The 15,437-nt window shown below is 41.2% G+C and overlaps 1 protein-coding gene across 1 annotated transcript in view; it reads right to left on the bottom strand.

Moving 5' to 3' along the window:
- Window positions 1–230: 230 nt before the first annotated feature.
- ESR2 (estrogen receptor 2) overlaps window positions 231–15,437 on the bottom strand; it is a gene marked incomplete at its 3' end in the record, with an annotated part of 31,937 nt that continues 16,730 nt past the window's right edge. The window contains exons 4-8 of the mRNA XM_080619604.1: window positions 11,374–11,673; window positions 6,304–6,442; window positions 4,750–4,883; window positions 2,450–2,624; window positions 231–420 (exon numbers count right to left, since the gene is read on the bottom strand). Coding sequence (XP_080475730.1) covers window positions 231–420; window positions 2,450–2,624; window positions 4,750–4,883; window positions 6,304–6,442; window positions 11,374–11,673 — 938 coding nt within the window. The remainder of the gene's footprint in view (window positions 421–2,449; window positions 2,625–4,749; window positions 4,884–6,303; window positions 6,443–11,373; window positions 11,674–15,437) is intronic.

The following is a 15,437-nucleotide window of genomic DNA, read 5'->3' as shown; positions in this document are numbered from 1 at the left end:
TGAGGCTTAATTTCATAAGGTGCTTTTAAAGAGTCTCCGAAAAGGCACTGTTAAAGTGCAGCTATTAAAATGTCAGAAATACGGACAGAAGCGTGCGTCCCACAAGCCTTTCCCAAGATACCGATGTGCAAATCTAGAAGAGATGAGGACTCGCGCTAGGTCACACTTCAGTAGTCCCAACACAGCAGTTTTGTTTTCTCCCATAGCCTCATCTCCAGGTCTCAGCAGAATTACTGAGCTGCCCCATTCCGCAGACTGTCTCCAGTCTCCATTTGTTCTAATGGGCCAAATTCGGGATGCGTGGCCGGGGACTTCCTTTGCCCTCGGAGAGTGTGCGCATTCAACATCTCCAGCAGCAAGTCATACACTGGGACCACATTTTTACACTTCATGCTCAGGAGATGCTCCATTCCCTTGTTACTGTGCAGGAGAACAGAAAATAAGTCAGTGATCTGGGTCCAACAGTGCAGAGAACGAAACACACCTGTGGCTTCAAGAGACGTTTTTTTAATTAGGGGTTAAGAAGATTTAGCTGCTGTAGTCCCTGAGAACACTTACCACTATCAACAGTAACAGCATCCCAGTACTTTAAGGCTGAGTGGTTTACTATTTAGAGAACCAAGATTTGTTTTACACCACACAAACTGACTTCACAGAAGAATTGGATGTACCGACCCTATTAAAATCAAACAGAAAACCTCTTCAATGCTGTAAATGTGGGAGGTTCACATGCTGCAGCTTTATACAAAAGGAGAATAACGACGTGCAGCTCTAATGACTACCTGGCTCCTGCCTGGCTGAGCAGGAAGACCAAATTACCCTGTCTGACTTCAAGCGGTTTGTTTCCTCTCTGCATGCCCGGTGTCAGATCTTGTAGATGGCTACAGGCTTTTAAAGCAATCTCTTTTTCTGTTAGGCAGTAAGATACAGCGACACCTGATTAGCTTGAATGCTCTGTGGCTATATCATGATTTGGACTAAGAGGAGATGGCTATTGCTGCTGCAGTTGCACATGGATATACTTCAGATGCACTCAAAATTTTGGGGTTGAAATCTAAGTGAGCTTGCTCAACACCGACTTTATCACAGTGGAAATAGTAGCAGGCTGTCAGTACACACATGACCTAGGAGACTGGATTGGGTGAGGGACAAGGCTTCCAGAAAAATGAGGTTCTGCTACAATTCAAGAGTTATAAATACATTAATGGCAAAGAAGAAATTGCAGCCCCCTTCCTACACCCAGATCTTGAGAGTCCTGCATCATTTGGTAATCAAGGCTGAGAGCAGCAAGTATTTCCAGAACAAAGTATAACTGACTGACCACTGCTAAGCAAGGAGACAGGTCACAAGTAGCCTCCAGACTTTGGCTGAGGCAGGCACAGCAGAAAAACTCTTGTTTTAATAAGAAATTATAAAAATTCCCAATATTTATTCACATCATGTCACCACAAGAGCTCCTGCGATGCTGTGATGTGGTGTCACACCACAGCGAGCAACCCAGGTGACAGCAGTGCATTGCAGCCGAGTCTGTTTTGGCTCTTGCTGGTGCTGTAGCTCCTGTAGGGCCAGCCCTCAACCTCACCCCCAGTTCACAAACTGGCCTTTCGCACAGTCAGATGCTTGCTGCTGTCACTCACTCTCCCAGGAAGCCTGTTGCAAAGGTGGCTGTCTCTCTTCAGCGTCTACACAGTCAGATACACCCGTCTCTCCTCTACGTAGCCCAGCCTGGTTCCAGGACCGCCTACTCTGGACATGCAATCCAAAGTGCAGACATAAGACAGCTTTGTGAATAGCTGGGCTTTCGGTGACAATTTAAAATTACAAACAGCCTGAAAACTAAAGCATCTGTTTGTAGGACCTTGTGTTTGAGTCTGCTGTACTGCAAGCAAAGATGAGCAGCTCAAGGAGGTCTAGGGACTGGCAGGGAGCAGAGGAACTGCTTCCAGTGCAATGGGGAAAGCAGGAGCGTGGCATTGCTGCAGCACAAGTCCCTTGGCAAAAATGCTGTGCTTCTGAGTAAAAGACAACAACTTTGGCCTGGGACGAACATGGCACCCACAGTACACTTTGCTCCACCTAAGCCCACACTGCAGCTCAGTTTGGAAAAAGACTTTCGTTTTGGACAGAAGAGTTCTGATGGCTGGGTGGGCCTTCTTGAAAAGTTGAATTTGTGTAATTATTGTTAAGCATTTCAGGCAGATCCATAATGAATAATTTAATGTCATACAGTTAAAGTGGCATTTTAATATCAACACAATGTTTCTGAGTGCCAGCAAGCACTTGAGTATAGAGGCTGTTTAGCTGTGCTAGGAAGGAAAGCCTTACAATGGACAGAGATGAAGAGCAGCAGCAGGATTCCCTGAGGAGTGCTCTGGAGCTCAAGCCTCACTTTGTGGCTGTAATAAACAAGCACCAACACCGTACGTTACACACATTCTGTAAAATGTACCTTGCGTGTCTGACGTGAGAGAGGAGCATCAGCAGGTTTGCCAGGCGAGTGGTCTGCTGCTGTGAGGGGATTCCGCTCTTCGCAATAACCCACATCAAAGCATCTGTGACCACATTAAGCAGGTGATGCAGTTTCCTGTTGCTTTCAGGTTCTTCTCCTGACAAGGGAAACACGCCTAAACAGAGAGACAAATACAGACATGAGGAAGAAAAAGAAGCTACGACCGTGGACTTTTTTTCTGATATCATATTTCAACAGGATTGGAGAAGATACATTTCCTGCCATCTGCCCCTCAAGACTGTACAAATCATGCTCCATGTGCCACACGAAGCTTCAGCTTACACTCCTTTGCCAAAATTTGATGGCCACATCCTTTGCAAACTGAGCAATTCTCCCAAATCCTCACATGACAACACGATGAACACAGATGTGCCCTCAGTTCTCCAGGGTTTTTTTCCCTTTGAATCACTCTGTACTTTGTATTTTAGTAACTATTATGAATTACAGCATTATGCTTGCTCTAATCTCTTCTTGCTGAAAAAACCCTCTTTTGTGTGAGTATATCCTAAGGAGGGAGGAGAACATGGTGAGAGACACTGCTCATAGACCCAGCCTGCCATGGTCTCCCTACTGCTCACTGCAGGTGCCATAAAGCAGCATTTACCTACAGCGGGAAACCTTAAAAGTCAGCAAAAAGAGGGGAATTGGGGGTAGAGGGAAGAGAAGAAATCACCACTAAGGAGGTCTGAAAACACACAGTAACATCATTGATGGAGCAGAAGAGATCTGGGGGGGAGAGAGCAGCAGTCCTCTGAAAGATACTTAGGGAAGGACAGAGCTCCAGAACACCTTGGAAATTAGGAGTAAAAGATGAACTTTGACAAGAAAGGCAAGCAGGAAGAGGTGAAAGGAGTGATTTTTTTCTGGGAGGTGAGGCTTTGAAGGAAATACAGCCGATGAACACAGCTTTTTGTTGGGGTTTTTGTCTGCTTCGTTGGTGTGAGCATTTTAGTAAGAAAAAAAGACCAGCTTCTGTTGTCTGTTGAAATAATGGGATCCATCTATAAACAAGTGGGATAACTGCTGGACCATTCCCCTTTGGAATCGGGCTGAGAATTATACAGCAGCTCCTTGCTGAAAACAGTCCAGGTAACAACTGTTATTTTGTTGTTGGATTTTTTGGACAACACTAATCACAAAATGTTCGGGGGAATAAAATTACTTCACTGCAGACAACCTTAAACTGGCAAACACGCTCCTGTCTGCCTTGGGTGAAACACTGCAAAGCAAGCCTTTCACAAAGCAAAGCTCATACCATAGAATCATAGAATCATAGACTAGTTAGGGTTGGAAAGTACCTCAAGATCATCCAGTTCCAACCCCCCTGCCATGGGCAGGGACACCCCACACTAAACCATGTCACCCAAGGCCTCATCCAACCTGGCCTTGAACACCGCCAGGGATGGAGCATTCACAACCTCCCTGGGCAACCCATTCCCTGAAACTGAACTTGCAGTTGAGTACTTGTGAGCATTTATACCAGTTAATTACCTTTAAATAGGAACACGTAAGCCTAATTAATCATCACTCAATTGAGTAACTAGTTTTATTAGAATTAAGAATTAAGGACAGGTTTGTAGAGCTGCACAACAACTTTACACATCACCAGGATTGATGGAGCTAGGTTTTTCTCAGTGATGTCCAGTGATAGGACAAGGGGTAATGGGTGTAAACTGGAGCATGAGAGGTTCCATGTGAACATCAGGAAAAACTTCTTTACTGTGAGAGTGACAGAGCACTGGAACAGGTTGCCCAGGGGGGTTGTGGAGTCTCCTACGTTGGAGATATTCAAGGCCCGGCTGGACAAGTTCCTGTGTGAGGTACTCCAGGTTACCCTGCTCTTGCAGGGGGGTTGGACTAGATGATCTTTCGAGGTCCCTTCCAACCCTTGGGATTCTGTGATTCTGCGATCCACAGAGATACAAGTAAAAGTTCTTGCTGAAAAGGACATACTCACATCCTGGGCCCTGAGCCCTATCTTCTAAGAAGCTTTCAGACTTCAGGTCTTCCATGCAGTTCTTACAACAGGACATAGACCATAAATCCAGCAAATGATACAGCTTAGCATTTTCTTGAGCAAATATCCTTACCAATCTGGCAGTTAGAAGTCCTTTTCTATTGTTCTCTTTCAACAGCTTTATCTCATTTGATAATTTTGCCATTTTTAGAGGCTGATTTCACAGCCACATTTGATATAGAAAATACAGTTTAATGAGTGTCAGAGCCAGTCACATACTTACTGGAATTGAGGAGGATCATTGCCTTGACACACAGATACTCCTTGTGCTGCAGTTTCAGCTCTCGTAACCTTGAGGTCATGGCCAGAAGCATATCAAAGATCTCCAAAATTCCCTCTACGCACTTCCCCTCGTCCCTATGGAAACACATTCAAAATGTCATTGAAAAAGTAGAAAGAAGAAACTCCAACCCAGCCAGATAAAAAAGGCCTATCCATCTCATCTTTGGGAGAATTGAAAGGCTCTATCATGAAATCTAAATTGAAAATTACAGTGGTATAAAAGGTCAGCACCTCTAAGAAACTGATTTTCTCATTAAAGCACATGCAGGATGGACCACAGGTAAGTATGACCATATTTCTGTAAGAGGCTTTATCCTCACAGCCAGTGTAATTCTGATAATCAGTTTGAAACACTAGTGTTTCACAGTGTCACCTCGAATCATTCTCCAGATTTCTTTCACAAGGAGTTAGTACCTATTTGTACCTGAGGGAGGTCTGAGGACTTGGTGAATAAAAAAGAATCCCTAAAATAAGTTTCTTGGAAGAACAGGGCTCGTTTAAAGAATAAAACAAGCTCTACCCACATCCCCCAGCACCTTTTTCCTCAAAGGTGTTTAAGTATAAATAGACTGGGGAGGAGGGAGAGGGGTGTTGGTGGCTTTGTGATTGTTTATTGTTATGTTTGCAAGCGTTTGCTGAATGCAGCTTTCTCCATTTTGGACATTAGAAATTATCCCATTTTCAGAAAACAAGCAAACAACAAACAAATAACCTTAAGTCACTGCAATAGGTTTAAAATTAAGCAGCAGCAAATTTCACACCACTTTAGTTAGCGTTCCAGTTTTTCGATTAGGTTTGTTTTTTACATGTACTGGACTAAAAAAGCAATTAAGTAGTATATTACACAGTATTCAAAAATTCACGATATTGAATACAACACAGTATTCAAAGGGATGCTTCTTATGCTTTCCGTAATATGCTGCTTTTTTTTCTCTGTAATGTTTTTAATAAGAGGAAGACTTAAGCACAGCAATGCAGGTGAATTATAAAACTCCAAATCCTTCTAATGTCTTGTAGAAAAACCTCCTTACTTATCTGTATTCTTCCCTGCTGGTACATGGTGCTACTGAGAACAGCAGCAGTGGCAGGAAGAAAAACAGGTAGAAAAGCTAATTCAATTAAAATATGGCCTGACATTAAGTCTACTTTTTTGGAGGGAAATGGGGAAAAATTGCCAACGTGGTGCATTGTGTTGCTGTGTCAACAGCTGCAGCATCCAGAGACCTGGACCATAAGGAACAAAGCCAACAAAAGGTGTGAAAAATACAGAAAAGCTTCACACTGTCATGTGAAGCTACACGAATTCAGGAATATGCAAGTTCAACAATACTGTTCATACTTAGTATTCCTTTAAGCCCCTGTAAGGATGTGGAACCTCAAGACATTATTGTTACGAATACAAGTAAATTATGTCGTTAGATAAAATATTAATAGCATCTCCATACTTAATCCTCTTCCTCTTACCTCCAACCATGTTAATATGAAGTGCTCTCACCTGTCTAATACAAGGTCTGGTGCAAAAATCAGTTTCCCAGGATGGTCAATTGATCTCCACATCAAACCAACCATTAAAACTTCCATCCAGCAACTCTCCAAGAGTCTTACTTGATCATAGAGGCTGAGATCAACGAAGCCTAAAAAAATGAAAATAACATGAATCAACCTCTTTTTTTCTGTGTTTTGATAAAGAAGTCTGAGTAGGTGAGAAACAAACAGAAATAGAATAACGTGTCGTGAAGAAAGCCAGAACAGGGAGCACTGACACCAGAAGCAACATGATGCTGTCTCAAATAGAAACATAAATATATATTATTATCATTCTCACATCTTCCACAAAACATTTGAAACAACACAGAGCGATGTTTCAGTATACTCGCATACAGCTGGTAAAACTCAAGTGGCTGCAGAGGACTAGCCTTATGCTAGGCCAGTTTTTTAGATGACAGTTCCACAGCATCCAGAAAGGCCTCAGAGAATCACTTGGGAAGCTCACGTTTGTTGGAGGTTACTGCATTGCACTGCACAGGGCTCCTCAGAAATTAGTCTGTTCTTTCCCCAGAATGCAAATGGTTGCTCTTTGCAGGTTTTTTTTTAATCTCATAAGACAGACATGTTCCTGGGTTTCTTGCCTAACTGCTAAAGAATCTTGATGCCTCTGTGTTATCAGTCCCTCTGTAAATGCCATGAGTTGACCCCCTCCCATCCCTTTCCGGCTGCCTCCTTCCTCGAAACTGCAATAAACCAGAAGAAAACAAACAAACCAACCCAGACAAAAAGAGACAGGGGTGGTTGGTGAAGGTAGCAGTGTCCCCACTGCCTTCACAAACAGCATCCCAGCAGCAAGAACAGGATTAATGCAATTGTGCATAAAATTGTTCCATCATTTAGCTCTCCAGAATTTACATCAAGGCACTGGATCACGCTGCAGCACAGCCAGAAGGTAGACACAGTCATTGCCCTCTTTCTCCCTCCCCCTGCAAAAAAACACTAGGGAAAAAAAAAGATGTATAGAAGCCATATGGAGAGACATAAAATTTACACACCCTGAACCAAAAGGCCAGGAGTGTAAATTATCAAAATGCAAGTGGGAAAGCAGACTGCTCTGTCAGAGTAAAACAGGTATGATGAAGACCGGTTCAGCAGTAAAAACCAAGATCAGGCCACTTTTCAAAGCAGAGCTGATAGGTCTCTATCCTATCCAAGGGTGCTTCTTGTTCAGATGAGCTGGTATCTACTACTCTGCATGGGGAAAAATCATTGCAGCCTGGCCATGGGAGACAGGTTCCCCATAGTTCTTGCCAGATGTCTGAAGTCTTAAAATACACACAGTACGTTTGCACCACCAAAGAATCTGCTGTCAGTAATTTATACAAATGCTCCATGTATTTTAATATGATTAAACTACTAGGCTGGAAACAGTCGGTGACAGCCTTGGGTTGATATAAACTGAGTAATGTGCACACACTCTTATCATTAATAAAAGTGTTGCCTTTCAAAATGGCTTGTTCCTCATTGTGTAAGAAGGGTAAACAGGAGCCAGTGAGCAGTACCTTCCCTCCTGTCACATAATTTACTACAGAATCCACAGCCAACAACAGATTATCTGCCAGACATACACTCAGAATTTTAAAAATGCTTTTAGAAAAATAATCATGGAAGTGTGAATGGGAGAAACTAAAAGTGGCAGCTTCCTGCGAAACTACAGCCAAGAGACATTTCAGTTTATTTAAATAAACATTTACACAAGACTGCCCTGATTTCTCCAGCTCAAACAAAGTTATTTGGTTTAAAAACTATCTCAGTTGAGTGAGATGTTAGACCAAATCCCAGTGCGCAATCTACAGATACTTAAACATCCAGGTTTATCCAGATGTCATCTGCTAAACTCACATTATCAGCACTAGCAGTATGATTTATGACCCCTGAGCACAGCCGTTAGAAGGACAATACCTTTCCTTTTCCTAAGATCTTGTGCATTAAAGACTGAGGACAGCATACAAACACCACAGCTTCTACTGGAGTGTCTGTCAGAAGTGTTCATTTGCTGCAGAATTCATTAAACTATTTTTCTATGGCTGTACTACACGTCTTTTAAATTGTGCGCTCTACACCTAATCACTTAATTATAAATTACCAAGACAGACTAGAAAAACTGTTGTGCTGGATGGGCAGTGACTAGCAAAAGGCACGCTGCTCTGGCCAGCAGCACACTAGGCTGCATAATGAATCCAAATTTCAGTATTATGACAACATTCTATTGATTAGCAACACGGTTCAGCTTTGAACCACATTGAACTATCTTAGACAAGGTAAACAAAGTAAAAGGCAATTACAGAAGTTCTGCCATCTGACAATTAAGGATTAAAATATTTGTAATTGAGAAGAAAAAAAAATCCATGTATTAGATTCTAGTTTACTAAGCAACAACAAAAATACAATCCATTAAACTGAAAGTACAGGCAAAATTACACGCACAGAGTACAACTGCTAACAAAAGAATTTCATTAAGTATTAAAAAAAAAAAGCCCTCAAAATTTATCTTTCCTGTTTAGGGTTACTGTTAGCATAAGCATCTGTGAGGAAAAAGAAAAAGATTTCCTTTCACTTTCAGTGAGCGTCAAAATAATATCCAATAATAACTTAGAGGTAAAAATGGCCTTCTAAGCCCAGGCACACACAACCAAATATTCAGCTTTACAGAAATCAAAATTACTGCTCAGTGGGCCATTACTCAAGAAGTCTGTGTATTTTTTTCCTAAGAACCTACCTCCAGGAACCAGGCATGGATCTAGATGATTAACTTCAGGCAAGAAGTTTCAAAACCTGAAATCCTATGTCCTGAGCTTTAGACATCATCGTTATTTTAATGTAAAAAATAAATAAATCCACATCAAAGTAAAAGTTCTAACTGCCATGTGCTATGGCAATATTATTTACATTAGGAACATATTAAACAATCACATCTACTTTTGGCATTGTTCTAAAATGGTGTTTCTGTTCTGTGTAACAGGAGCGATCAGAAAAAAAAACCCAAATCAAGCATACAAGATGAAAGGTCAACATTGCCTGGAACTGTTTTGAAGTGGGTTCATTGTTTCAGTGGGTTTTCCTTATACAGTTCTCTTACTGCCAAGAAAAGGGTTTTTTTCCTGACATATGTTGAAAATAAACTAAAAGTGATCCATGTCAAAATTTGGGTTGGTTTGGAAGCTGATCTATAAAAACAAATCAAAAAATCAATCTCAGCTGGCTGAAGCCCAGCGCTTGTGGTTGTTTTCTGCAAAAAAGCTGACCTAGTTTAAAAAAAAAAAAAAAAAAAAAAGAAAGAAATTAAGAATAATCAGAAAATGGAAAGGTTGGTTGGGGTCTTTTTCTCCCCTGTTCAAATATTCCTTAAAATGAGGTCATTTTCAAAGAATTTCCCTGGTTTTCCTTCACAATTCACTTCCTATCAGGTTAACATAACCATACAGCGTCCTCTGAAATGGTAGTTTTTAATCAAGTTTTTCTGATTAGACAAGAAATTATAGCAGTTGACACTACTTAAGGATTTGGGCCTTCAGTGTAAAACATTCCACATTAACAGCAAAACCACTATTGGCTTCAAATGGCTAGACGGCTTAAGATGTTCATGCTGCGCAAGTGTCTGCTCCCCAGTAGCTTAGCAGCTGACCTGGAATTTGCACACCCAAAACTATCACACCTGCACACTCCAACACAGTGGCTAAGCCATGAAGACTGTAATCTGCACTTAGAAGATGTGGTCCAGCAGCTGGAGCTGGTAGCACCTTCAGCCACTCCACCTAGATCTGAAACAGGATTGGCTTTTTAGTTCAAGGATTATATGAAATATTCCTTGTTGCTTATACTATGTACACTCAGTTTATCTCTAGATGTAATAATTACTGCCAAGACTTCCTGTGTATGTGTATTTAAGCAGCAGCAAATACGGTTAATAGTGCACAAGCATGACAAGACCAGGGCATGCACCAGCACACTCTGACTACCTTCAGCATAAAATCCAAGTGAGGAGCTGTGGTGTGCTGGCTCCTCAGTCATGATGGACATGGGGCTAGGACTGCCAGACACACTGCAGAATACTTTAGCCAATTCTAGCAGGGTACCTTAAGTAAAGGATTAAGCCCCATGCTGCTATATATCTATCAATTATTCAGTGCTTCTTTCAGCTCACTATTGTTAGTTGGTCACTTTAGCTCTTGCTGAAGGGCTACAGTCTGCGGTTTAGTCTACACCAGCCATCAAGTTTTTCTGCACACTTTTGCCAACTACTATCTCTGTGTGCTGGCTGCTTTTATTCTCACTTTTATTCTTTATTCTGTTTTAATCATGGATGATTAATGGAGAAGGAATTGCAAAGGCTCACCACTTGTAGGTTGTAAGAAGTGAAATGGCACATTGCCACGATACTGGGGTGGCATTTGAGACATTCAGGGCAATAGGGCATGTAGTTGAACTTCAGTGTATGTTTTCGATGCTGCCAACAACCAAACGCATCCTTACTGATTTTTGCTTTGAAGGACAGCACATGATAATTTAGAGATCGATACTATGCACCACTTTGCAATCTGACATTCTTGTGTAGTAACTATGTCAAACGAAGTGATTGTAGACACTGAGTGCTTGGACACAATTTTGTTTTCAGCTGTATTAGAAACCTTTTAACAGGATTCAAAGAAAATATTGGTCTTAAAGTCTTTTATAGCAAACCAGTTAATACCCTCTTAATGAACCTTTAAATCAGATTAATCAGGTATTTATAGTTGATGAGGTAGAAATTGCACGCAACAGGAACAATGCTTTTTAGCAAAATGAACAAGTATTTCACTAACAACAGATAGCAAATTGTGAGCTAGGTCACTGTCTAAATCAAAATACATCCAGGTGAATTACTGAGAGCAATAAGTTGTTTATTATTTTACAGTATAAAAATCTTAAGACTTTCATATTCACATTTACTGTGGTGTGCTGTTATTTCAGGGTAGACAATGACACATTATTTAAGTCAGTGCTTTTGCCATCAAACAAATAAGACTGAAATACTTACCAGGAATTTTTTTGGCCCAAGCAATCATGTGAACCAGCTCTTTGTCTGCCAGTTTTGTCAGGGACATCATCATGGAGGCCTCTGTGAATGGTTTGCTGGGACGACTCACCAGCACATTGGGAGGCTCTGCTTCAAGTAGTGTCAAAACAAATTGCTCTGGACTGACTGTGCTGAGCAGGATCTCTTTTACGCGGATTGCTGTCTCACTGTATTTCTTAGCTTTGCCAATGCAATGCATGTGATCTTCTGAATTACGATGGCTACGCAGGATCCGATAACCACAACGTTCTCTTCTTGAGCCTGACACAAGAGACACATGATTACATTTTTCTCTTAGTGTTGCATTATGTAAATCCAAATGCTTGGGGAGAAGCGGGAAAACCTTTTAATATTGGATATTCTAGTACTGAGCATCAAGCTTCAGTATTTCTAGAGCATTCAGCATTGATTTCTTAGCTTTGTTTTCTACTGACTTCAGCTGATGCTTTTGTTTCTTCTACTAAACAAAAAATAACTTTTAAAAATGTTTGCTTTTGATCTTCAGTTAACTTACTTTAAACATCCATGGGAAAATTCCCACTGACATGAAAGGAGACATACATCATGTCTTTAAATGCAAATAAAGATAGCTGTTTGTAAATTCTGTTTTTAAATTCTGGTTTAGATGTAAACTGGGGGAAGAGAAGACTTCTGGAAGTCTGGGCCATGATACAGAGTAAATGTGTCAGCCAGAAGCACAGCTGGGCTTTACTGCTAGCTGGCTGTTCAGCTAGGGACTCGCTGAGATGCAACCCATTTTTTCCCTACATCCCATTAAGCCAGCAGGAGTTTCCCCAAAGGTAATTCAGATATCTACAACTAGAAAGAGCAAGCCCCCTGTTTGGAGGGTTCTGCATGCAGAATGCTATTTCTGTTGTGAGGATCCCTTTAAATTCTTGGACTTAATTTGTTGTTCATTCTATCAACACCAAACATTCTCCAATTCTCAGTCAGTGTTACTGGTAGGATCACTGTTACCTGTTCTTGCATAGATGCCGTGGAAAGAGTCTAAAAGCATCTCCAAAAACATGGTATGGGTATTTGCTAAAACATTCAGCCATGGCTTCTGCTTCACTCACCCCTTCAGCATATTCTATAACAAGGACTATGTTTACTGATTTACAGGTAATTCTTGGCAGTAACTAATGCACCACAGATTGTACTGTACTGAAAACCAGGATATTTAAAAATATTAAGTTACTGAAGAGATCCTTCAACTGGAATCTTTCAGCACTTAACATGTCTAATATCACAGCTAAATTGTCCTCTAAATCTTTCAGAAGTTAATTTTTTGTGCTGGTCATCAACACTTTTACTGACATACGATACGCAAAAGTTGAATTTTCATAGATATTAAAATGCCTGTGCTAACATAAATCTATACTACGTCAACATTTATTATTGTATGCATAAAGACTAATGGAGTCTTACAGCACAATAAGTTCTTTCATTTGGTTTCAATTCCACAATAAATTTGACAAAAGCATCCTTTTTGCTACTGCTACTACTTCAACATCACTATATTTATGAACTCTTTTCAGTGTATTGCCTGAAGACTTCATGCCCTGGTCACAGACTGGTTCTTCTTCAATAGGGTATGTAACTAAAGGCTTCATAAAGTGTTTGAAGACAAAGAAGTAAAGGAATGATGAAGATGGAAGAATCCTAAGAACTTGTAATCAGTGACAAAAACCACACTGCCCAGGCTACTTTCAGGGCTATCAAAGGAGAATGTTCAGCTTATGGTCTGGGCACAACACCCTGCAGACAAGTCAACAGCAAAGGCTTTTCAGTTCACCTGGAGAGGCCAGGTACTCCAAGCCACCTACTAGAAAGACCAGAGGACCTGGGTGTCAGCTTCTGGTAGGGCAGTAGGTTTGGACCAGCTGCCATAGACCTGTTTTTCCATGTGTGTGTGTATGTGTGCTCATGCACACAGGAGGGTTTGCACCTGGAAGAACAGAGGGTCCAGGGGCCAGCTACTGGATAACACTTTCTAAAGCCATTTACTGGAGGGATCCATAGCACGTGTGTGTTTCTGTGGCCATTTGTGGGAGGGAAGGGCTGAATACCAGCAACTCGGGTGAGGCTGCAGTCCCAGAGGAATTACAGAATTACAGCTGAGGAGATACTGGGATCCACTGGCCAACTACTTGACAGAGTGTCTAAACCCAGCTACTGCAAGGATTCATATTGTATGAATGCATGTATTTTCCACTGCTTGTTTGCATGAGTACTATTTTCTACCTCTGCTGGTCCATGTGGCTGACTGAGGATACAGGTATTGTGTGTATATGTGCCTAATAACAGTACCCACAGACTCACTACTTGTGGACATGGGAATGTGGCAGTTTCCCTTGTCAAGTTACTGGACTCAGTGATTCCTACCATTCTTCATCCATAGCCACCGTGCATTGTCTAAATTCCATCCAGGCAATGCAATTCTGGCCGTGGGTTTCAATTAGCAAAGAGATTCAAACTTAAGCCAAATTAAAAATAAAGGCAGTGGGGCCACAAAAAAAAAAATTAATTTCATATGCTGAAATTAATGACAAGGCTTTGTCTTGCTAAATAAGATGCTGGGTGAATGCAGCCTCTCAGTGGTGGAGGTTCCTCAGATGAAGTGGCTTTTCAGGTCATAATCATGGCTTGTCTTCAGCTATCAAGCACCATTTGAGTCAACTCGTGAAAAGGGTGAGATGCAAAGGCCAGCTGGGTACACCCTGAAGGCACTGAAAAGAACGGATACGGATGGACTTTAAGGATGTGGAACTCTCAACTGCATATTGCTATCATTCTCACTTGTTGCATGTTTAGTAAACCACTTCTGATGGAAAAGAGAACAGGATGACCACTACAGAAGTTCTCAATATCAGAGAACACCCTCTACCTGGAAATGCAAGAGACTGAAGACAAGTAGGCAATGCTGGTTCAACAAACAGTCCTCAGTCATGGAAGAATCCAAGTGTAAGAAGGCATTTGGAACTGGAAGCATTATCAGCTGGAAGTCGAGCTTGAAAGTCTGCACAATTTGGAGCAAGGGTGGTTTTGCATCCTTAAAAGGAATATGGATAGGATAAAATGGGTCGAATACAGACACAATATTTGCACAAATAATGGATTGAAGGAAAACAATCAGTGATTTGCAGAACCAAATGCTTGGCCAAATGACATCTAGCTAGAAGTTTCCAGAGCAGGTGAACAGTACTTATGGAAAGATAACATATCAGCAAAGACAATCAGAACTTGAGACATGTTACGGTATATTCATGAAATCAGACTTGATGATGATACTCCAAAAAAAAAAAAAAAAGGTTAGCTGGAGAACTGTGCAAGTCACAGAGCAATTTCTTCAACCATTTGTCTGAGCAAATCCTTTTCTTCATTAGAGAGACAAAGGACAGCAAGACATAGACTAATTTCTATGAAGACGCTTGGACGATGTAGTGAATGTTTCGATAAGCCTCGGAGAAATCTGTGCTAAGCCTCATTCTGGACTAATGCACAAAGGTCAAGTGGAAAATGTTAAACTGCTTTGTCAGCTTCAGAAAAACAGAATGGCACAGTGGGCTGCAGACTCTTCTGAATTCATGTCATGCACGAAAGTATGTAAATATTTTCCACCAGGGAAGACAAAGAGGAAAGGTCGACAGTGAGCTAAGCAACTGGAACAAAAGTACAACTCTAGAGAGATGAGGAAATACCTAGATATCAGGGTGCTCTCTCTACAGAGATCCATATGAATGTGTATTGTAGAGACAGTAACCACCAGGAGGCATCCAAACTAAAGCAAGAAAAAACCCCGCACATTGTTTCTACTATTGAGAAAGCAGAAGAACATTAAAAATGGGCATCTTGAAGGACAGGACAAGAAAAACAGCACAGAGGAACTAAAAGCCATAGGCAGTGCAGATGAGAAATTTTCTTGGGCTATCAAAAAATACCAACTGCTCCACAACAGACATAGTTTTCATAGGGAAGTTTTCAGTTAGGGACCATATCTACAATGATAAAGTCAGAAAAAA

Source organism: Psittacula echo (assembly GCF_963264785.1).
Source record: "Psittacula echo genome assembly, chromosome: 5".
Taxonomy (NCBI): domain Eukaryota; kingdom Metazoa; phylum Chordata; class Aves; order Psittaciformes; family Psittacidae; genus Psittacula; species Psittacula echo.
The sequence above is the reverse complement of the archived record's forward strand: the minus strand, read 5'-3'. Positions and strand labels throughout refer to the sequence as shown.